Source organism: Phyllostomus discolor, chromosome 12, assembly GCF_004126475.2.
Source record: "Phyllostomus discolor isolate MPI-MPIP mPhyDis1 chromosome 12, mPhyDis1.pri.v3, whole genome shotgun sequence".
NCBI lineage: Eukaryota > Metazoa > Chordata > Mammalia > Chiroptera > Phyllostomidae > Phyllostomus > Phyllostomus discolor.
The window spans coordinates 25,944,661-25,967,911 of record NC_040914.2 but is presented as its reverse complement, the minus strand read 5'-3'; the positions used below and the strand labels follow the sequence as shown (position 1 = coordinate 25,967,911).

Below are 23,251 nucleotides of genomic sequence, written 5' to 3'. Positions count from 1 at the left end.
GGCATCAGAGAGAGGGAGCCAGGCAGGCGCAGAGCAGCTTCAGGCTTTATTAACAATCGGGTGTAAAAAAACCAGACGGGTCTGGCTGCCCCTCTCAGCCCCGACCTTCCCCCAGGGAGGGGCTGCCGGGCAGCCCTTGGGCTCGCCCCCTCCTGGCCGGGGCTGTCCCGGAGAAAAACCTCTCCCGCAGACGCTCTGCTCATCCCTCTGGCTCCAGACCCATCCCCTTCAAACATAGGCTCCAAACCCCACCCCGCCTGCAGGGGCCTCGACCCCACTTGAAACAGACAGACGGGAGAGATTTCTCAGTGCAGGCAGAACCTGAGGCCAGGGGTTGGACAGGCTGACCTCTCAGAGAAGTTCACACGTCACGGACGACCCTGAGACTGCAGTTGGGTCTCTTGCCCTCTGCAGGCCTGAGTTTCTCGGCTCTAGGTGGCCTGGGGATTTGCACAGGGAAGACATGAATGTGCCCGCTGCACACAGTAGGTGCTCATGCACACAGTAGGTACCCATGCACACAGTAGGTGCCCAGCTCAGAGTCACAGGTCCTTGCTGAACTCCCTCACCAGAGTGTAGCCCATGCAGCCCCAGCTCCCCTCAGGCTGGTAGCCACAGCCCTCCAACATCCCAGCCACACCCCAAGCTGCCACAGCCACAGGGACCACAAGGCGGGCTCGGGGCTCCCCTGCCCCCGCTGCCCAGGTGCGTACCCGGGACTCCGCGAAGGCCAGCAGCCGCCTGCCCACACCCTGGCGACGGTGCCAGCGGGAAACAGAGAGGCGGGTGACCCGGGCCCCATCCCCAGCATTGGAGCCCAGAGCCAGGGCCAGGACCCCACACACGTCACCGGAGCCGCACACTGCCACCCAGGGCCCCCCCAGGCCACCCGGAGGAGGCAGCGAGCCCCACCGGGCCCGGAGGCCCAGCTTCATGGCTGCCACAGCCAGGAACACGGGCAGGAGGAGGGCCAGGGCGAAGGAGGCCAGGACGAAGCGCAGGCCACTGCTGGCCGCCGCCAGGAGGAGCAGGGCGGGTGGCCGTGTCAGGGCATGGAGGGCCACTCGGTTTTCCGTGTCCTTCACGCCAGCCTGTGGGTAGGAGGAGTCGTCAGAGCCGGGGACTTGGCCTTCCATCAGGCGAGGGCCCCTGTGGGCACTAGGGACTAGGAGAGGAGCCTGACCCTGTCCAGGAGGGATCCGGGGTGGGGGCTCCCAAAGAAGAAAGGAAGGCAGTGTGACGGGCCTGTGGCAGACAGACTGGCAGGGTGAGGACCCCGGCTGCCCTAGGTGCCAGCACACACTACATCTGGCACACTGCGCTCTGAGTGAAGGAGGGAGGGAGGGAGTGAGTCTGACTTAGGAGCTCTGGAGTCACCCAACTCAAGAGGACAGAAGAGGGCACTAGGGAAGGCTGAAGCCAGAACGGGACGGGGAACTGCCCCCAGGCCAGACAAGGGGCATGCTCTGGGCAGCAAGAGAGGAGTCTGGAGTGGGGGAACTTGAACACAGGGGCGAGGCCCCTGGGGCTCTCCTCTGAAGAGTGTGGGGTAGGAGGTGGCATCCCCCACAGCCCTTCCTGACCCTGAGGTAAGGAAGAACGTACTAGAAGGAGAAGGGGCCAGGCCAGAAGTGGCTTAGAACAAAAGCTGCTTCACCAGGGCTCTGGGCTGGCTCTGCCTCCAGCAGGGGCTGAAGCCGCTCACTCGGCTGCCCCGCCCCCCCCCTACACTCACTGGTGGCTCCCGCAGCCCTCACCTTCAGCATCTCCAGCACCAGGGGCTTCTCATCTTCCCTCATCTCCCGCACCGACAGGTGGCTGGGGGCCATGGCAGCCCCGGCGCCCCTAAGGGAGCAGGCGTGCACCTGGTGAAAACAAGCAGGTCAGCATCAGGAACGCACCTCGGGTCCCCAAGAGCCCCATGGGTGGACACCAGCAGTGGCATGTCCCAAATGAAAGCACTGAGGACACTCGAGGCCTCCGGAACGAGAGCAGAGGTAGGATAGGCTGCCTCTTCCACCCGGCAAGCTTCCTAACGTCTCCCGAGATCCTGCCCCCCACCCCCACCCCGTGGTGTTCAGCGATCTACCCCTAAAAGCCGTGTGGACGCCAACACCTGGCAACACGGGGCTCCTTCCTAGACTCCGGAGCTGCTCTGGGGATAGGGAACATCCCCCGCAACGGCCAGGGGATGGAGCGCGCTCCCCGCGCCCCGGCACCCCTCTCCCACGGTCGCGGCAGGACAAAGATCCGCAAGCACCCCTGCGAGCAGTTCTGCTCCTTTGACAAGGTGTGTGTATACTGAAGGGGGGTAAGGGTCAGGAAGGGGTCGCCGGCGGAAGTGACGTCAGACTCGTGCACGTCGGGGGCGGGGCAGTACCTACTCTAGGCCTTAGCAACTGTTGCCAAGCTCCCTGGCGGGGGTGGGCTGCCGTGGGGCTACGGCAGGACGCGGAGACCCTGCAGGGATGGAGTAGGGGGCGAAGGAATGATGGAGAAAGGGGGCCCGTAGGGCGACGGGGCAGATGCCTGCTGAGTGGGGGGTCCTCACCCATCCGAAACGGGCGGGGGGTTGCACCCTCGCTTCCCGACGTTCACTGGTTGCTAAGCAACCTGGGCGTGGAGGTAGGGGCGAAGATGGGAGCGAATCATTCTGATTGGCGCCCGGGCTGTAGCCGTACTGCGTCACCATCCCGAGCCCCCAGCGCTCCCAAACTCGCCCACCCTAGGGACTCCTGCCCCAACCCACCTGTGCTCAATGACCTTCGGGACAAGCATTCCTCCCATCCACTTTTCAGATGAGGGGACGTGTGGGGCGACTTACAGCGAACAAGTGGCAGCCCAGCATTCTAGATTCCACCGCCTGCCGGTTCCAGTGACTAGTGTGCATCCCCTTTTTAAGGGTTAACAGAGCCCCACACAGAAGTAGCTGGCCCTAAGACGCAAAGCAAGTCACCTGTGAGCCCGGAAGCAAGAGAAGCCTCCAGACCCCCAATAAAACCAAACACAGGAGGAGATTCTGGTCTTTATTAGCAAGCCCTGCCTGCAGCTCTCCTGCCCAGGCAAGTGAGTCAGGGTCTCTCTGTGGAGCAGGGAGAGGTACCAGCAGTTCTACTCAAAAAGTGTGCACCAGCTGGACTGCGGGCAGAGTCTGGACAATCTGGATGGAGGGCAGGCCCTGTGAGGCCATGCCCCCCGGCACAGCTCCTGCAGGGACCACTTGTACCATCTGGGAGGCGGGGGCAGTGGGGACGGCAGCAGGGACAGAGGCTGGGCTGGCTGCTGGTGGGGCCAGCAGCTGCAGTGTGGCGGCACCGCCCGCAACACTGCTGTTTTCCAGAAGCTCGGTGGCCGGAGCACTACGGATGATGAGCAGTTTCTGTCCCGGCGGCCCAGGGGCGGGCGGCTCGGCCAGCCCTGAGGGGAGGGTCTCCACCTCCTGCACACAGAGCTGGGTCTGCTCCCCATCTGCCCCACTCAGCACCAGCACACTCTGCAACCCCTCGTCAGTCTGCAGCGTCTCAAAGAGCACATCCTGGACCACACCAGTGGTGGCCTCGCCATCACCCGGCTCTCCGGGGCCAGAGCCCGCCAGCAATTCCTCGGGTGCCTCACTCTGAACCACCAGCAGGTTGGGGGCCTCAGTGGTCACAGCTCCCCCACTGGGACTAGACAGCTGGCCTGCCACAGGCTGGAGCTGGACTGCAGTCACCTCCTGGGCAGGCTGGAGCTGGACCGTGGTCACTTCCTGTGCTGGCTGCAGCTGGACTGTGGTCACTTCCTGTGCCGGCTGAAGCTGAACTGTGGCCACTTCTGGGGCTGGCCGCAGGGGCTGGAGCTGGACCCCACTCACTTCCGGCGGCCCCGCCTCCCCACCCCCCACATTCTGCAGAAGGATAAGGCTCTGCCCTGCCCCATTGGCCCCTGTGTTGCCCCCTCCCTGCATCCCCAGTCCCCCAGGGCCTGGCAGCCACACTACTCCAGGCCCTTGCCCAGCTTTCCCTACTGCCCGCAAGCCTTGTTTTGCCCGGCCGCCCCCACCACCAGTACTGGAGGGCAACAGGATGAGCTTAGGGGGTGCGGGGGGCGGCGGGGGCGCAGGGGACTGCACACTGCTGGGGATGAGCTGGAGGCCCTGGGCTGTCTGCACCAGGAGGAATGTCTGCGAGTTGGGGGCTGCTGGGCCCAGGGGTGGGGCCTGAGTTGGGCCTCCTGCCACCTCTAGGGAGAGCGTCGCCTGGAGGTGGGGGAGCACGTGGACATCTTGGGTGGCTGCTGGAGCTGGGGCGGCAGCCAACGGGGCAGGGGGCGGGGGGCCGCTGGCGGGGGCGGTGGGGGCGGCAGGGGTGTGCGTCCTCAGGTGCCGCTGCAGGTAGGCCGCCATGACGAAGCTGCGCCCGCAGATGGGGCAGGCGAAGGGGCGTTCGGCTGAGTGGGTGCGCTGATGCAGCAGCAGGTTGGAGGAGTGGGTGAAGGTCTTGGGGCAGAGCGGGCAGCGGAAGGGCCGCTCGCCTGTGTGCACGCGCTGGTGCTGCCGCAGGTTGGAGGTCTGCGCGAAACTCTTGCCGCAGACGCCGCAGGCGTGCGGCCGCTCACCCGTATGCACATGGCGGTGGCGCCGCAGGCACGATGTGTTGCGGAAGGCCTTGCCGCACTCTCCACAGGCGTAGGGTCGCTCGCCTGTGTGCAGCCGCAAGTGGTACTGGTAGTGCGACGACCACTTGAAGGTCTGGCCGCACTGGCCGCAGGTGAAGGCCCGCAAGCCCGTGTGCACGCGCTGGTGGATGGCCAGCAGCGACGAGCGTTTGAAAGCCTTGCCACACTCGCCACACTGGTAGGGCCGCTCACCAGTATGGTCCCGCAGGTGGTAGCGCAGCCCTGATGAGCCCTTGAACGCCTTGCCGCACTCACCGCACTTGTAGGGCCGCTCAGTGGAGGCGGGCACAGGTGCTGACGCAGGTGGCTGTGGGGCAGGGGCAGCAGGGGCTAGCGGCTCCTGAGGGCAGGTAACCTCTGCGGCCTCGGCCTGGGGGGGTGGGCGCCCCGCCGCTGCCTCCTCCACATGACACTGCTGATGCGCCAGGAGGCTGGCTAACTGTGGGAAGGCACCGTCACAGCTGCCACAGCGGAATGCCTGCCCACCGGCTGCCCCGTGGCTGTGCTGGTGGCGGGACAGTCCGGCCACTGTTCGGAAGGACTTCCCGCAGGGAAGGCAGGGGAAGCTGGGGGTGGCGGTGGCAGGAATCGGCTGCGGCTCCGCAGATGGCGGGGCAGCCTTGGGTGTCTCCGGGGGTGCGTCCCGGGGTGCAGCCACCGCCTCGGGCCCCGGGCAGGGCTGGTGCTCCAGCAGCAGTTCCTCGCTGCCGAAGCCCAGCTCGCAGCCGTCACAGCGGTACACCAGCTCCACCGTCGTCTCAGCAGCAGCCAGAAAGAGCTCAGGCACCACGGGAGGGGGTGCCGGTGGCGGGGGCGCCGGCGGGCTAGGGGAGGGCAGGTGCGGCTGCAGGTAGGGGTCAGTGAAGACCTTGGCTGGCTCCCTTGGCTGTGGAGGCACGGGGGCGGCGGCGGGGGCAGCGCCATGGGTGCGCTGATGCAGCAGCAGGTTGGAGGAGTGTGTGAAGGTCTTGGGGCAGAGTGGGCAGCGGAAGGGCCGCTCGCCTGTGTGCACACGCTGGTGCTGCCGCAGGTTGGTGCTCTGCGTGAAGCTCTTGCCACAGACGCCGCAGGTGTAGGGCCGCTCACCCGTGTGCACGTGGCGGTGGCGCCGCAAGCTGGACGAGTTCTTGAAGGCCTTGGGGCAGTCCGGACAGGGGTAGGGCCGCTCGCCCGTGTGCTGGCGCAGGTGGTACTGGTAGTGCGACGACCACTTGAAAGCCAGGCCGCACTGGCCACAGGTGAAGGCTCGCACGCCGGTGTGCACGCTGCGGTGGATCTGCAGCAGTGAGGAGCGCTTGAAGGCCTTGGGGCAGTCGGAGCACTGGTAGGGCCGCTCGCCAGTGTGGCCCCGCTGGTGGTAGAGCAGGGCTGACGAGCCCTTGAAGGCCTTGGGGCAATCCGGGCACTTGTAGGGCCGCTCGCCCGTGTGTGTGCGCTGGTGGTGCAGGAGCCGGGAGGACCAGCGGAAAGACTTGCCACACTCCCCACACTCGTACTGGGCCACCGGGGCCGGGGCCGCGGGGCCGGGCTTCTCCCCTGCACCCTCCTCGGTGGAGGCCGGCGCCATGTCAGCGTGGGAGCCGACCATCACACCTGGGGGAGGCGGAATTCCGGGTCAGGGGAGGGTGGTTCCCCCTCCACCCACTCACAGAGTCATCTCAACCCCTTTCAGAGTCAGGGACACCTCTCAAGCCCACCCTCACTTCAGGAGCCTCCCTCAGCGTTAAGGCTCCCAATGGTCCAGGTTTGCCCCAGAATGCACGACTTTGGGTGCTAAACTTTCAGCAAATTAGGACAAATGGGTCCCCAGCCTTAGGAGGTCAGCCATCTCCTCCAGGAGGCTGGACAGGAACGAGAAGGCTGGGCCTAGCCTGTAGGGCTACACTCTGAGGATGGCCTGTCCTTGAAGGAAGCCAGGGTCTCTCCAGCACCCTGGCTTTGTACCCTTGACCCCTCTCACTGAAAAGACTCATTCTCCTCCTGCCTCAACACCCAAGCCCACTGCAGGACCCTCTGTACCTTTACTGTAACCGAAGCCCCTGTGAACTTCACACTGCCCACTACCACCTACCCTGCTTGCCTGCTCCCTCTCGGTACCCTGACCAAAATGCCCTAAATTCTGCTAGGTCTCTGATCTGCTGACCTGGCCCTGCAGGCTCTGTGCACTCTGCACCCATCCAGAGTCCTCACTTCCCCTCAACCAGCAGAAGGGCTGCAGGTGACTAGAAACAGCTGGGCATCAGCGTCCATGCCCACGGACCACAGAGTTCTCCCTGCTCCGGTCTGCACTGCTTGTCTCCATCTCTTGGTCCATCCACACCCCAGCTCATACTTGCATGTTTCTTTTCCCCTCAGACCTCTCTCCTTTCCCCTCCTGCTCTCACCGGGTGATGCTGCCATTGACCTCAGCACTGAAAAAGTAACAGCAACAAGGAGAGAACATTACCATGTTTGACCTCTATGCCAATGGTTCTCAACGGGACAAGGAAGACGCACCCCTCCGTGGCACACAGGCCCCTGGGGTCATCAGACAATGTCTGGAGACTGTTTTGGTTGTGAGGTGGTCGACTGAAGGGGCAGGTGCTCCTGGCATCTAGTGGGGAGGCAGCCAGGGATGCTGCTCCACATCCTGCAGTGCACAGGACAGCCCCCCACAGCACAGAGAGACCCATTCCAAATGCCACTGGTGCTGAGGCTGAGAAACCCGCGAGATCCCCTTCCTGCTGCTTGCCTCTGGGTCCGTGGACCCTACATTCCCTCCTACAGCAATGTTCCTCATCTCCCAGACCCCTCCAGTCAGTGTACCCACAAACTATGCCTCCCATCTTTAACAAGCAAAACCAAAAAACTTCACCCCACCTCCCCCTCCAGCTACAGCCTCCTTTCTCTCCACCCTTTTGGACCAGAGCATCTCAAAGCTGCTGTCAAAATCTACTCCTTCCTGTCTCAGAGCTGGCTTCAGGTCCTCTTCCCCCAACTCCACTCATGGCCTTAGTGTTTTTTTCCACAGCATTTATCACCTTCTAACCTGCTTTAGAATCAGGGATTCTGAGTTTCAGCACTGTTGCAATCTGGGGCTGGACCAGTGTCCAGGGGGCTGTACCAGTGTAAAGTGTTTAGCACCATCCCTGACCGCTACGTACTAGATTCCAGCGATTTCTTATTCACGGTTGCATTCTAGCATCTAGAATAACTCCTGGCACATAGTGAGTACTCGGTAAACGTAGCTTGACTGAACAAAGTCTGGGCATCCCCTTTGGACAGGTCATAACTTCCCTGTACAGTTCTGAGCGTCTCCCTTAAAATGCAAACAAGCCCTTTTAAGAGGCCATTATCTCAGGAAGCTGTTACGTCCCTTCCAGAAGGCCAGGCATGTCTTAAACGAGACACCCTGCTCTGCAAGAACCGGGGCACACCTTATTCCGAGAGTGCGCCTTCCAAAAGGCCGGACCACACCCTTCCATCAGACTCGACTTCCCCTTTAAGAGGGTGCTCTGCTGCACCCCCATCTCCACCTGCGCTGAGCTAAACTAGGGGCTGCTTTGAAGCCATCTGGACTCATAAGTTCTTCCCGTCAATATCTGTGACACTGTCACCAGCATTTAGAGAGACAATCCATTCTTAGTGGGGTTGAAAGCAGAAAGCTCCAGTATACTGCCGACCTGCCCCGCCCCACTGACAACAATTCTCTGCCCTTTAAGAGGGTGGAGCCTGCCCGGCCGATAAAAGTCGGAGGTGAAGTAGCGCCCTTCCCTTTAAGGCATCCCTTCCGGTTTCACTCTCGCCGCTTCCCCAACGTCTCCGCCCTCCGGTCCCTCCCCCCCCCCCACCCCACCCCTCCGGTCTCTCACCTGCAGCCCCGACCCTGGGAACGAGCGGAGACCCAGAGCCTTCCCGCAGGGGCCGACGGGAAGGCTGGGCCCCTGCGGCGGCGGTGCAGGACTGGGGGCCGGGGAGGGGGGCGGGGGCGCGCTCCCTCCCAACGGCCCCCGGCGCGAGGCACCCAACCTTTATCAGCGGCCACTCGCGCACACAAACCCCGACGTCGCCGTGGATGCATCACGACGCACGTGCGCCCAAGCCCCGCCCCCACCGGGCTCCGGCGGCTGCGGCGCTCCCCGGGCTTCCAGGACGCGACGCATTCTGGGAATTGTAGTTCTCCCCGGACCCTGCCCGCCAGCGGTCGTGGGGGTCCGCCCAAGGCCCTGAAAAGCCGGCTCTGGATGAGGGATTGCACGTTCCACTTTATTAGTACTGAGTCCTTCTTGTCTGTGATAGACACCCTTTTCGGCGGTGCGGTTCGCTCAGGCCTCACCCACCAGGGGTGCGGTCACTTGTGGCCTGGTCCCACACCTAGGCCCTGGGGCTCCCCTTCCTAATCCTGAAACCTGCACAGGAATTGCCTCCCTCAGAGGTTACGCGTGCTCGCCCTTCCCCGCCTCGTGCTTTGTGCACGCGCGGTGGTGCGGGAACCCGGGCCCTGTAGAGCTAGGGGCTGGCTGCCCAGAGCTCCGGCCCGAGACTTCTCCCTGCTTTCCCCACTCAGTCCCCGCCGGCTTCTGCCTTCCAGCCCAGCCACACTTTTTCTGCGAGGCGTGCAACGCAGGGTTTCTCAACTATGCGACTAGTGATATTTGGACTCCATCAGGCTTTGCTGTGGGGGCATCCTCTGCATTGTACGGTGGTCGGCAGCATCCCTGGCCTCCATGCAGGCTAATAGCAACCCTACCGTGTCTGCCCCACACCTACTGACAGCTGTCTCCAGATTAGACCACATGTCCCCTGATGACAACTGCTCCAGGGCCTTCCCCCTTAGCCAGAAGGCCACTCCACGTGCTGTTGCTCAGACCAGAGTGCCCTCCTACTCCTAGCCCACCCCTTCTCAGCTGCTACTGGAAAGCCCCGACGCTAGGTGGGGCCCCGTTACATGCTCAGTGGCTATCATCTGCATTCCATGACAGCAGGAACAGGTCTGTCTTTGCTACCTGAGTGTTGCCATCAACCAGAAAGGAGCCTGATCAGAAACAGGTGGCACTCTTCACAGAATGAGTGCATGTTTACAGCCTCAGTCCGGTCCAGTTCCCCAAGGCCCACAGACAGGCTGGAAATCAGTCCTGACCTGAGCTGATTTGGACCTGCTTCCACATGGTCTGCAAGGCATCCCTGTGAATGCGTGCCTGTAACACCCCTGGCTGCCAGCTCAGCCCCAACATTCCTTTCCCTTCAGCTTCTGCCTCCCCCACCAGAAAGGAGGCTACCGAAGGCACTGGGAGGGGCACCTGAGCTACCAAGGGGTGAGGAGGGCAAGACAGGAGAGTAGCAGGCACCAGAGGTAGAGCTGGGAGCAAGACCCCTGTCCACTGGGGTCCAGCCCTACCTGCATCTGATGCTGCCAAACACACCCGGCCTCGCCCCCTAACCTTGGCTCCCAGGTGGAGAGAGGAGCCCACCCTGAGTGGGGCTGTGGAATGTGCTGCCCAGTGGGCTATGGGCAGGGGTGGCCCAGAGGTACAGAGCCCACACCCACCCCATGCCTCAGGCCCCTGGGGACCCCACAGTAGTAAAAGGAGCTCCAGCCAGCTCCCATGTACCTGCCTGTCCCAGGTGTTATGGGGGAGGTAAGAGAGAGAGGATCCCAGCATCTGCCCTTGGTTTGCCCTTTTCAGGTGGGGTTTCTTAACCAGCTCCTGCACTGCAAAGAGGACACATCCCCAGCTTCCAGGACAGTCCAGCTCTGAGGGGGCCCAGCCAGGACCACACTGTGTGCCCTTCTGACTTGACCACAGGGTGGGTATGTCCCACCCATGTTTCTGGCCCCTAGGTACTGGAACACCCACGCCGCCTCCCTTCCCTCTGTGGTAGACAGCTGATTCTGGTTTTGGCCACTCTGTCGCCTTGGTGAGGACACAGCCTATGGTCACTAGAGAAGAGAGGATTAGGGGCTGGGGCAAGCAGTGTGCCCAGAGGAAGCATCTGGACACAGCAAAGACAGGAATCTCAGGACCAGAAACTAAAAATAAAATATCTTTAGGCCCTGGCTGGGTAGCTCAGTTGGTCAGAGTACTGTCCTGATACACCAAGTATCAGGGTTCGATACCCGGTCAGGGCACCTGTAAGAATCAACCAATGAATGAATGTGTCTAACAAATTGATGTTCCTCTCTCTCACTTATTCTCTCTCTAAAATCAATAAAAATAAAAAAGAAAACCTACAACAAAAAACAAATAAATAAAAATAAAATATCTGTTTTCACATAAAAGGATGCACTTTAAGCAAGAGTGGGCAGGGCGAGAGGCGTCCCTTCTCGTGCTGACAGCACCCCCACAGAGAGGGAGCCCAGGGGGCCGGCTCAACCCCCTACAGGCTAAGGGTGTTCCTTTCTGGCATCTCTGGAGCTCCCACGGGTGCCCCGGCTTGGGTGGCCTGGCCTCTCCACATAGAAGGAGTGTGGTCCCCAGTTCACTGAGGGTAAAGGAAGGCTTTCTGAAGTCTCTGCACCAGGCACAGAGCCAGAAAGTGGTGTCAGTGGGAGAAAATCGGACCCCAGGGCCAGTTCCCATCCAAAGCTTATCTGGAGCCCTGGGAGCTGCCCAAGGTGTGGGGCCAGGGAAGACGGCTTCCCCAGCCTGGGGGCAGCCTGACAAGCCCCTGGAGGAGGCGTTCACAGGAAACACAGATCATTCTGCTTTAAGCACAAAAACGTGGACACGGACAGATACACACTAAGTACCCTCCCCAAGACTGGCCACCAGCTTCTGGGATGCTCTGCCACGGGCCGTGCCCTGATAGAAGGAATGCCTTTGCTTCAGCTGGGTGGGCCCGTAGGTCCAGAGGCCATCCCTCTGTGGCAGGGTCCGTCATGTGACACAGGGGAAGGTGCAGGTGCAGTCCAGGCTCCTGCTTGGTCGACCTTGACTTGATCAAGAAGAAACAGAACAGTGCACTTTCCATGTCAACTTGACTGGGATGCAGGAGGGAGGATGGCCCAATTCCTGGGTAACCCGATTTCTGGGGGTGTCTCTGAGGGCGTTCCGGGAGAGGTCAGCACTTGAATTGGTGGACCGAGGAAAGCACCATTGTGAGTGGGCCTCATCCCACCCCTTGAGGACCCGAATGGAACAAAGAGGTGGGAAAATGGGGTGATCCACTCTCTGCCTGGCTGTTTCCAGCCCCTGGTTCTCCTGCTGGCTGTCCCGGGTCCTGGGACTTCTCACAGGACTTCTCCGTAACATAAGCCAATACTTTACAACAGATCTGCTTCTATACATAAAACAGTACATATAAATCCTCTCGAGAGAGAGAGATAGATAAATGTAGACACAGATACGCATCTATAACTATGTAGATATATCTCTGGAGAACCCTGACTGGTACATGAACACTTCCTTGGGTGGGCCTAGTTTAATCAGGTGACCTCTTTAAACAAGGTCTAGAGGGCAGAGATGAGAAGCATCAGTGATTCTCCTGCTGATACAGTCTCCATGGGTTCCAAGGTGCAAGGACATGAGTTGTGCCTCGTGACCTTGGAAGGGGACCCCAACTTCAGGTGAGGCTGCAGCCCCAGCCGACACCTGGATGCAGCCCATGCAGCCCTGAGCGGAGGGCCCAGCTCAGCCGTGGGGCCTGGACCCCCGACCCACAGGGAGCTGAGAGAAAAGGGGCTGTTGTTTGAAGCTATTGGATGTGTGGTCGTTTGTCCCACAGAGTCACTAGTACACTTCTCGTGTGAGTCTGCTCAGCTGGCCACAGCCAAGCACCACAGCCTGGGGGCTTTACCAAGGGGAGTATATTTCCTCTCATTTCTGGAGTCTGGAAGTCCATGGCCACGGTGCCACGGGACTGCTTCCTGCTGAGGCCTCTCTCCTTGGCGTGTAGACAGCTGTCTTCTTTGTGTTCCCACACGGTCCTCTGGCTGGTGTCTCTGTGTCCTCGTCTCTTCTCACAAGGACATCAGTCACACGGGACCCCGTCCCACCCTGACATCCTCATTCTACCTTGATTACCTCTCTAAAGAGCTTATCTCCAAATAGTCACATTCTGTCTCAGAAGAAAAGGTGCTAGCAAATATGATAGGGTCGGCCCCTCTGAGCTCCAAGTTGGAGACAACAGGAAGCTGCCATCTGTAAATTTTTGCCACACATTTTCAGGGAAACAAAGTCTGTCTGTGACTGGGTGACAGAAGTAGCAGACACTAGAGGAGGAGGCAGGGAGGGACAAGCCTCGTCTGCGCTTCTGACTGGTCCTGATGCCTCGGTTTCCCCCTCCCCAGATTGGGAGGGGGTGTAGGGGTGGGGGTCTACCATTCCAGGTGCAGTGAGGCCTATAACAGACACAGGGGGCAGGGCCCTAAGATCTGAGCACTGCCTCTGCCCCACACCCTCCATGACTCCCCTTCACTCTCGCCCTCACAACCCAATTCCTACCTGACCTACAAAGCCCTGTGGGTCTAGCCCCTGTTCAGCCCTCTGACTGCACCTGGTCCCACAGCTCCCCCTCTCACTCCAGTCAAGCCTGCTGCTGCCTCAGGACCTTTGCACCCACTGTGCCCTCTGCCTGGGGGGCTCTTGGCTGCTACCTCTCCTGCTCTGGTTGCAGGACAGTTGTCACCTCCTCCTAGGGGGCTTCTCCGTCTGAAGCTGCACCTCTCCCCCACCCAGCCTCCAACCTGCTGTGCAGTCTCAGCGCTTTCACAGCACACCCCCAGTGGGGATTTTCTTTCTTTCTTTTCTTTTTTCGGTTTGTGTTTTAGACTTGATTTCAGGAAAGGGAGAGACAGGGAGAGGGAGAGGGAGAGGGAGAGGGGGAGAGAGAGAGGGAGAGGGAGAGGGAGAGGGAGAGAAACATCAATGTGTGATTGCCTCTCATGTGCCCCCTACTGGGAATCGAACCTAAGACCCTTTGGTTCGCAGGCCAGAGCTCAATCCACTGAGCCACACCAGCCAGGGCCCAGCTGGGATTTTGTTGTGCAGACTCCTGCGGGGACAGATGGGACTTGTCTTACTCACAGCTGCACCCACTGTCTCTCCACCCAGGAGGTGCTCCATGAATGTTTGTTGATTTACTAAATGTCCCTCCCGTTGCAAGGACTGGGAGAGAGGAGCCTGGGAGTGAACACCTTCCACTCCCTGCAGAGGCAGGCCCTCCACGAACACCAAATGAGGGCAGCCCCACCTATGCGTGATTCTTAATCTTGGAGACTAGAGGAGAAGGGCCCAAAGTGCAGCGGCGCAGGAGCCCCCAGCGCCGGCCCGGGGTGTTGGCGCCCCCTGGTGGAGCGCCCCAGGTCAGAGCTTGCAGAGCCTGAGTCCCTGAGTGGTACCAAGCCAGGTCTGCCAGAGCTCACAGCTGGCCAGCAGAGGCTGCGCTTGGCTTCTGTGGGCGATGCAAGGCCGCTCTGGAGCCACGCAGCCGCGACCCCTCTCCTGTCCTGACCTCCAACCCTCCAGAGACCAGGGCTCCCCTCTCCCCAGCAAAGGCCGGGAGTGAGGGGGCAGGGAGCCCCGTAGGCATGCAGGCAGATGCGGAGGCCCCTGAGGCCCCTGACACGGGGGCCTGTGCCCACGGATGCCTGTCCTCCGACATTACGTTGCACACTGGTGGTACAGGGCCAGGAAGGGTGACCCTGGGCAGCTGATCAACCTACAGCTGCGGACCTCAGTGCACTTCTTGGACCACACGCGCCCACCAGGAACTGGACTTCTGGTGACATCACTGGCTGCCTGCTGCTGGCGCCCGGCAGCCCCCTGACCCTGACCGCTGGGGCTGCGGGCCCACAAGGACGCCGACCCCGGCCCCAGCTGACCAGACTCGCAAACCCGCGTGCCACTCACTCACTTCCTTGCCGTGTGAGCGTGCACAAGCCACCTACCCCCGTGCCAGCTTCTTGTTCCAGCTTCACCAGTGAGGCCGTGAGGCTTACATCAGACGGGGGTCTCCAGGTGGTGGGGCCGGGATGTATACTTTTAATTCCATAGCCTTCCACGTTTTGGCGTGGTTACGGCATGTTCACACCTGGCAGTTCTCATTTTGCTCTCTCTGCTCAGACAGAGGCGGTTTCCCATCACAGTCTTTCATAATGGGCTGCCGCTAATTTTATCAGAGTGTCATTTGGAAAAAAAAAAGAGAGAGAGAGAGAATATTTATAGTGAGGATACTTAGAAATATTACCCTTTAATAGTTAATGACTATGAGGACTTTTCAGAAGTCCTTCATGTCCCTCCTTTTTCTCCCCATGTGGGTGACATCCCAGCTCTGCCACTGTGGCCTTGGTGACCATGCACCATGACCTCAGTTTCCCCCGCAGAAAACAGGGACAGTATGTGACCTCTCTGTGCCCAGGAGAGGGGGACCTCAGCGAGTTGCCTGGGTGCAGGGGGCCCAGGGGAAGCACCCTCACTGTTGTGTGTCTCTGCAGACACTGGGGGCGTCCAGGGCAGGCCCAGGCCCAGTGGCCGAGGCAGCTGCGACCACAGGCCCATGAAACACAGACTTGGGGGGACCCTGGGAAGAGCCGTGTCCGAGGCCCCCTTTCCTGTCCTGCAGTGGACAAATAACAGCCCCCAAGGACACCCGAGTCCTAACCCACAGGACCTGTGAACCTGTCACCTTACATGGTGGAAAGGGGGCTTTGCAGATGTGGCTGCATCCGAGTTAAGGATCTTTTTGTTGTTGTTGTTGTTGTTAAGATTTTTATTGATTTATTTTTAGAGAAAGAGTGGGAGGGAGGGAGAAAAAGAGGGAAAGAAACATCAATGTTGCCTCTCATGCGCCCTCTACTGAGGATCTGGCCTGCAACCCAGGCGTGTGCCCTGACTGGGAATCGAGCCGGCGACCCTTTAGTTTGCAGGCTGGCACTCAATCCACTGAGCCACACCAGCCAGGGCTGAGTTAAGGATCTTGAGTGGAGGAAATGATTCTGGTTACCTGGGGGCCCTAAATGTCATCCTCATGAGAGGGAGGCAGGAGGTTATGAGTCAGGAGGACCTGGGATGACAGAAGCAGAAGTCGGGGTGACGCACTTTGAAGGCAGAGGAAGGCCCACGAGCCGAGTAATGGGAGCGCCTCCAAAAGCTGGGAGGAGCACAAGCACGGATTCTGCCCTTGGCACCCCAGAAGAAACACCTTGACTTGAGCCCCTGAGACCTACCTTGGACTCCACACCTCCAGAACCACAAGAGAGTTAACAAGCACGCTTTTAGGCGGTTCATGGTCCCGTGTTACAGCAGCCACAGGACACACATGCACCTCCTGCCACAGTCCTCTGGAGCTGCACTGAGACACCCCCTCCCACATTTGGCCACCCTGTCCAGAGACAAGAGGACCCCCTCCCCGCAGCCCCCCAACCTGCCAGCCCCAGCCATTCTCTGCCTCCCCACACCCTAGGGACCCTAGATCCCCTCCGAAAATGTCTTGGGGAAAACTGTGCCCATGTTCTCTCCTCCCCTCCCGGCACAGCCAGGCTGTGGCCCAAACAGCCCCTGATGTCGCCCACCAGGGTAACAGGCCCAGTCTGCAGGTGCCCTCCCTCCTCCCCTGCTCACAGGCTGCACGTGGTTAGAAAATGCAGGATTTGGGGATCCCACCCCCAGAAGCCAATTCCCCCAGCTGGCTGGAGACCTTGAGCACAGTGAGCCCCTCCCGGAGCCTCAGTTTCCCCAGGACACTGGGCCTGCAGCAGCGGGAGGCAGGAGGGCACCACAGGGGTGCCTGCTCCACAGCAGAGGTTCCTGTGCTGTCTCCCCCTCCCTCGGAGCCTGCACCCAAACCCCCCTCGGCACCCCCTCCAATTAAAGGTCCTTAACACTAGCTAACCGCTAACTGCAGCAGTTGACTCAGCTCCTGGCCTTCCCTCCCTGCCCAGGCCTTTGTCACCTTAATTGGCAATCTCCAGGCACTTTTCTCTGCCTCCCCATCCACACCACCCTGCCCCATATCCCAGGTCCAACTATGTGCTAATTGGGTCCCTGGGGGGGGGGCACACAGAAAGCCCCCTCCCCTGCTTTCCTATATTAACCCCCCACCAACCACCCCTCAAACCCCCAAGTCCAGCTCCTGGGACATAGGGACCAGGAGGGCAGAGGAGGGATTCTGGGTCCTAATTTCCAGGGCCCTACCCCCTCTTCCGTCCAGAGCGATCCACCCTTCCCACAGGCCATCCCTCCTTGTTATGTTCTGCAGCCCTGAGCCCCCAGCCCTGGCTACTCCTCTCTCCTCACAGATTTGAGGGGTGCTTTCTGATCAGCAGGAATATAGTAGAAGTTACCCCCAGATCACCCAGGCCATGCACCCTGGGGCCCCCACAGCCTCTGCAGTCTTCGAGCCCAGTCCCCGGGAGCTGTGTGCCTTTGTGAGCGGGGCAGCTGCCCGCATGCTGCGCACCTTGCACCCCCGGCGGACCCGGCCCCCCAAAAGGAGACCCAACCACAGGAGGTTCCTGCACAACCAGATCTGCAGGTGAGGAGGGGACAGGAGTGGAAGGGGTGGGGAGGAGATGGGTCCTAGATCTGGGGGACATGGGGCCCAGACAGAACTGAGAGAAGTGGCCCCCAGGGCTGGATGCAGTCAACACACAGCATGCATGTATTAAGCACTGATGGTGTGCCGGCCCCCTGGCAGAACCGCCAGGGAACAAAGAGGAGCGCACTCCCTGTCTTCACAGGCACATGTCCAGCGGGGGGGGGGGGGGGGGGGCAGGCGGTAAATGATCCATGTGACTTGGCAACGTGGGCGAACCTTGCAAACACGGTGCTGAGGGAAAGCAGCCAGACACCACGGCCACAGATGGTGGGTTCCCGTGTCTGCAACGTCCACAAAGGCCAGCCCAAAGACACAGCAAGCAGATCAAGGCCACAGAGGGTGGTTCCTGTGTCTGCAGTGTACACAAAGACCAGCCCACAGATGCAACGAGCAGACCGAGGGCTGGTGGGGGCTGGGAGGTGGTGGAAGTGACTGCTTGTGGGGAGGGGCTTCTTTTTGGGGTGATGAAAAGCTCAAACTAATAGAGGTGGTGGTTGCACAACATTGCGAATGTACTAAATGCCACTGAACTGTGAACGTTAAAATGGCTCATTTTAAGTCATCTGAATTTTACTTTGATTTTTAAAAATTATACGGTGTGCTAGAAGGTGGTACGTGCTGTGGAGGTGTGCCGGGGCAGGGCTGGCATTTTCGGGAAGGTGTTAGAAGGGAAGTTGCACTAAGTAGGTGTGATGTGGGAGCAGAGGCCTGGGGGATGGTGGGAAGCAGCCAGCAGGTGGCAGAGGGGAGGGCACCCCAGGCAGGGCCCCGTGGGTGCAAAGGCCTTCACACAGGCTGTTGTTCCCTTTGCTGAGCAGTGCCATTTCCACAATATCTCTGGGAGTGTGAATAGGGGTCTCTGCTCTCTTGGACCTCTGCGCAGGCCTGTCCTGGCTCCCACACGCCACCCAGTCCCACCTGCACTCTCCCCTCACCCTGTGACAGCAACCATTGCTCCTGCACTTGCTATATGCCAAGTACTCTGTGCTAAGGCCACAACAGAGGTGTTACTAAGGCTCTGACATGCCTGCACAGCAGGTTCTGCCTTTATCCTCAAATTACAGACAGGAGAGCTCTGAGAGGGTTGATGCCTTGCCCAAGGCTACACAACCAGTGAGTGGATGCAACCCCAGGTAGTCTGAGTTCATGTTCTGTACCACTTTGTGATCCTGCCTGGAGACAGCACCTCAGGGACGTGATGGTGATGATGATGGTGATGACCTAGTGGTGATGTGATGGTGGTGATGGTGATGATGGTGGTGATTGTGGTGATGGTGGTGATGATGATGTTGACAGTGATGGTGGTGATGGTGGTGATGGTGATGGTGGTGATAGTGATGGTGGTAATAGTGATGGTGGTGATAATAACAACAATTAGAGTAGCTAACACTCATCTGACACTTGATAAGTGTCAGGCAGCACTTTAGTATTAAATCATAATAGTCACTCACAGTGAGTATGAACTCATTAATCCCCCACAGCAACCCTACAACGTAAGCCGTAATCTTCATGCTTGAGTGAAAGAAGTGAGGCACAGAGAGGTGACATGAGTTGCTCGAGGACCTGCTATCCCATAAGCAGGTAGTCCCCCCAGCCAGCCCAGGACCTTGTCCCAGGAGGTCTAACAACCAAATGTGAACAAGTGGGAGCCTGGTCCAGCCTAACCCCCGCCCCCACACCACAACCTACTTCCACCAGGATGCCCAGCCCTGGCCACACTCAAAATGCTCCCGCCTACCACAGAAGAGGAAAACACGTGTCTCCCCAAATAGGGCCTCCTAACTCCGCTTCAGCCCTCCTCAACAATGGCTCCAGGGCCCCTCCCCCTCTTCAGCACCCATCAGGGTTCCCTACACCCACCCAGTCTGGCCCCTGTGCTAATGCCAGCTGCTCACCTCCCAGGTTTCCAGTCCTCCCCCACTCACATTCCCTGCTCCCAGAGCCATCTTCTCTGTTGCACTATCCCAGACATCACCACTCCCTGTGCCTGGCTCTGCCACATGCTTCCCAGAGACCCAGCCCACCTGCCAGTGGCCTTGGGGACAGCTCAGACCACATACTCCTGGGCAGCCAGCTGAGCCTGGTCATAAATCCAGGTCAAAGGCAAGCTCTCCTCAGCATCTCCCCACCCACGGCCTCCTCCTCCCTTCAGGTTCCACAGGAGACCCCTCCCACTCACGCATATGGATTTCTGACATTTTCTTGTGAAACATTTCAAATCTACAGACAAGTCAAGGCAGCTGTCTGATGTGGGGGTCCTCAAAGGTGGTCTCCAGCCCAGCAGCATGACCTCTCGACATCTCCTGGGAACGTCTCAGAAATGCAGATTCTCAGACCCAGCTCAGACCTGCAGAAGCAGAAATTCAGGGGTCCAGGACCCTGTGTTTTCACAAACCCTCCAGGTGTTCTGTGGAGAACCATAACCTGACTGCCACTCACATACCATCACTTAGCTTCTAATGTCCATACTGTCTTAGCACCCTTCCTTCATCCAGGCTTTAAAAATAGTTGAGAGTGAATTGCAAATGTCATGACTCATCAGCTCTAACGTCATTTATGCGTAGTTTGTCGGAGGCCTTGAGAGCTTGTTGGGAGGTTCTAGCAGGGGAGCACAGTTACTTGTATGCCCTTGACCGAAGACCGGTCCTCTCCTCTAGTTGGGAAGGTCGTCCTCTTCAACCGAGTGCGCAGCGTTGGAAGGGATGTACATGGATTGGTGAGGGAGGGAGGGGACACCCACCTAGCTAGCCAGATCAGCCGAATCAACTCTGGCAATCAATGGCAAGACAGGTATCGCAGCCTGATCGCCCTTACATCCATCAGAGGCCATATACACCAATATAAGGTTGTGAATCCTCTCTCTCTCTCCCTCCCTTCTTCCCTCTCTCTCTCGCTCTTTCTCTCTCCCCCTTGCCCTCCATCTCTACCTCAACCTCCAGCTCTGGCTCCCTCTCCTTCTCTTTCTCACTTAACCTGACCTCCCATTTCTCACCATTTTCCTTGGGGCACTCAGAGCATGTCACTCTCCTCCTTGGCATCAAAGACAGTGTCAGAGCTGCAGCTCCCACTGATTTACTTAAGAGCCAGATATATATTTTTTTCTCGTAATAAAATACACAGAACACAGCATCCTCTACATTAACCATTTCAGGGAAGACTTCGGTGGCATTTTGTACATTCACAGTGTTTTGCAACTATCACCTCCATCCAGTTCCGGAACATATTACCCCCAGGGGAGACCCTGCACCGTCATCAGTCCTTCTCCATCCCCCTCCCCCAGCGCCTGGCAAACACTGATCGGCTCTCTGTCTCCGGGGACTTGCCTGTTCTGGACATCTCCTGTGAGCAGAATTACACAGTATCAGACACATTCTCACTGATGGGACCAACCCTCGCACCCAGGGACGGGGTGTGCCCTGCCCCAGGCCCGCTGCAGCTTCTTACCATCAGCCACCCCCCAACTGCTCTCACTGTCCGGCAGCTTAATCAGTTTCTGAACTTGGCGTTTAGTTGGGTCACATGGCTACTTACTGTGAGTCTCGCCACCTTGGCACACATTATGCTTGGACATTATTTTGCCAGAACTGTCGTAATCAAACAGCACAGACTGGGCAGCTTGAACAACAGAAACTTCTTGCTCTTGCACCACTTTGGAGGCCGGAAGTCTGAGACCCAGGTGTGGACAGGTGTCAACAGTCCTCTTTGTACCCGTGTCCTCACACGGCTCTCCCTGTGTGTCCCAACACCAGTCCTATTGGGTTAGGAGTCACCCTAGTAACATCATGTTAACTTCAATCACCTCTTTGAAAACCCCATCTTGAAACACAATCACTTTCAGAAGTACTGGGGGTTAGGACGTCAACAGGTGAATTTCAGGGGGTCACAATCCATCCCCTCACAACTTGTGAAACCCATCGATATTGTCACTGAGGGGAGACCAGTGCGGGCATCCAGGTGGGAGGCGAGGGAGACACCAGCCAGGGGTGGGTGGAGGGGCTCAGCGGGGAGCGGAGTTGAAAGCTAGGAGGAAGCAGAACCCATAGGTGTCCCTGTTACAGATGTACTCCTAGCCCACAGCAGGTTTTTTTTGTGCACATTTGCATGAAATTCCTTTTTAAAAAATCTTTTTTTAATTTATTTTCAGAGAGAGGGGACGGGAGGGAGAAAGAGAGAGAAACATCGATCAGTTGCCTCTAGTGCCTCCAATTAGGGACCTGGACCACAACCCAAGCGTGAGCCCTGACTGGGAATCAAACCTGCAGCCTTTTGGTTTGCAGGATGACACCGAACCCACGGAGCCACACCAGCCAGGGCTGAAATTAATTTTGAAATGCAACCTTTTCTTAGGACATTTTTTGTTTTATGTGTTGGAACGTGACCATAACCAATCTAAATGTCACAAATGTGCACAGTGCATAAATAGAATTGTCAGACTCAAGGAAAGGGACCCAGGGCCGGGAGAAGAGCATCGAAAAGAAAAATGAGGAGGGCAAGAAGGGACAAAGCACTTCTGAGGTGAAGGACGGGAGGGACTCCTTCGAGGTCACCCAGCTAATGTCCATCTCTCCACAGGCAGTTTGCCAAGATTGAGGCCGACACCCAGCGCCTGGCCCTGTCCATCCTGTCCCAAGAGGCTCCTCCCCAGAGACCTTCGCCCCAAAGAGCACCCCGGCCACCTCCATCCCCCTTCCTGGGGGTGGCCCATGCTGTGGCCCCCACCGAGGCACCCCATGCTGGCCCTAGCCTAAGCCTCACTGCACTGGATGCCTCCACCCTGGACCTCTTTGATGACATTGCACTCACCCCAGAACATCCCTCAGGGCTGTATGACCTGCCCCATCATGCACTCGGCCAGCCAGGCCTCAGGCAGGCCCAACATTCCTATGGTCCTCTGCCCCTGACCCTGCATGCCCTGGGGGGAGGGGAAGAGCTCTTGGCTCCTGAGGAGGCCTGGGAGGGCAGGTGGGAGATGCCTTGTGCCCACCATTTTCAGGAGATCCCAGAGGGCTGGGGGACCTGCTTCCTGTGACCGCCAATCACAACCCAGCTCAGGCCAGGACAAACCAGAGGCACCCCATGACAGCTCTCTAGCCCCCACCCTCTGCCAGGAGCCCCCTTCCACTCCTCTCCTGGCAACTTCTGGGAAAGTGACCCAAGCCCAGACTCCCATGGGAGACCAGGGCCTCACTTCTGCCTCTTCCAGGCAGGACCCCTCTCTCCCTCCTCTACATCCTCCCTTCTTTCTTCGCAGCCCCATCTCCTCGGGAGTCCTCGCTCTAGCTGCGCTTGCGTGGCTCATTGCTGCCTAATGTCTGGTCTCATTTCATTTATTCTCAAAGGTGCATTGAGCATCTACTTTGTGCTGAGGATTCAACGGTGAATAAAATAGACAAGGTCTCTGCCTTTGTGGAGTTCACATTTGGGGGGAGGCAGGTCAGGGCACTGCCCTGACAATAAATAAGTACATCCATCCATTTTTAAGCGCAAGATAAATTTCCATCTTCAGATTGGATTTGGTGCTGTGAAGAAGATAAAACGGTGACCTTACTAAGTGGCTACTTAACACTGGGTGTTCAGGGAAGGCCCTGAAAGACAAAAACGAAGCCGTGTGAAGGTCTGGGGCTCCAGGCAGAGGAAACCCACATACAAAAGCCCTGGAGTGGATCCCTGGGGAGCAGCAGCCAAGGTCAGCATGGCTGGAGTGGAGCCAGGTGACAGGTGAGATCTGCGAGGTTGACAAAGGCAAACCGTGAATTGGGGAGTAGCTTGGATTTTATTCCAAGAATGATAGGAAGTTCTCTTCTGTCTCTGTCAACCCCATTTCCAAGCACAAAGTCTACACCCTATGAACACCATCCTAGAAGGCAGGTGCTGTACAGCTGGGGAAACTGAGGCTGCAGAGATTGGAGTGGAGGGGACCTAAGCTCCAGTCTTCATCGCGCCTTTAACCTTAACTGGAAAGTGCTTCTTGGGTCGCTGTTAACTTTCGGACCGGCCAAAAGGGCCAGGGTTGGAATCCAGGCCCTCCCCTGCCGTGGGCACGGCCCCTCCCTCCCCGTAGCGGACTCAGCTGTCCGTT

At 58.8% G+C, this 23,251-nt stretch overlaps 3 protein-coding genes and 1 long non-coding RNA gene across 9 annotated transcripts in view; 2 read left to right on the top strand and 2 right to left on the bottom strand.

The window, feature by feature from the left end:
• Positions 1 to 18: 18 nt before the first annotated feature.
• NAT14 (N-acetyltransferase 14 (putative)) lies at positions 19 to 2,341 on the bottom strand. Of its 3 annotated transcripts, none has more exons than XM_028529888.2 (3): positions 2,117 to 2,323; positions 1,758 to 1,865; positions 19 to 1,091 (listed from the first exon to the last, which is right to left on the bottom strand). In XM_028529888.2, the coding sequence occupies exons 2-3, from the start codon at positions 1,827 to 1,829 to the stop codon at positions 543 to 545; spliced, it is 621 nt and encodes a 206-aa protein (XP_028385689.1). In that variant the 5' UTR covers positions 1,830 to 1,865; positions 2,117 to 2,323; the 3' UTR covers positions 19 to 542. The 3 variants fall into 3 exon arrangements, with proteins under 3 accessions (XP_028385689.1, XP_028385686.1, XP_028385687.1); XM_028529885.2 differs by having other exon boundaries at positions 29 to 1,091; positions 1,758 to 1,868; positions 2,254 to 2,341; XM_028529886.2 differs by having other exon boundaries at positions 29 to 1,091; positions 2,090 to 2,283.
• LOC118497633 lies at positions 2,179 to 3,015 on the top strand. Its single transcript, XR_004900173.1, has 2 exons — positions 2,179 to 2,290; positions 2,730 to 3,015. It is a non-coding gene; the product is annotated as an uncharacterized LOC118497633 (long non-coding RNA).
• Positions 3,013 to 23,251, bottom strand: part of ZNF628 (zinc finger protein 628) — a 52,972-nt gene continuing 32,733 nt past the window's right edge. For 2 of the 4 annotated variants that reach the window (XM_036012711.1, XM_036012712.1), the window contains 2 exons: positions 14,525 to 14,742; positions 3,013 to 6,249 (listed from right to left, as the gene is read on the bottom strand). In XM_036012711.1, the coding sequence (XP_035868604.1) occupies positions 3,116 to 6,244 (3,129 nt within the window). In that variant the 5' untranslated portion in view covers positions 6,245 to 6,249; positions 14,525 to 14,742 and the 3' untranslated portion in view covers positions 3,013 to 3,115. Of the gene's footprint in view, positions 6,250 to 6,799; positions 8,472 to 8,507; positions 9,935 to 14,524; positions 14,743 to 23,251 lie in introns of those variants that run through there. The other 2 variants (XM_028530340.2, XM_036012710.1) reach the window with 2 other exon arrangements.
• Positions 16,302 to 22,516, top strand: LOC114510718 (uncharacterized protein C19orf85-like). The gene is made up of 2 exons (XM_028529234.2): positions 16,302 to 17,109; positions 21,745 to 22,516. The coding sequence occupies exons 1-2, from the start codon at positions 16,937 to 16,939 to the stop codon at positions 22,199 to 22,201; spliced, it is 630 nt and encodes a 209-aa protein (XP_028385035.2). The 5' UTR covers positions 16,302 to 16,936; the 3' UTR covers positions 22,202 to 22,516.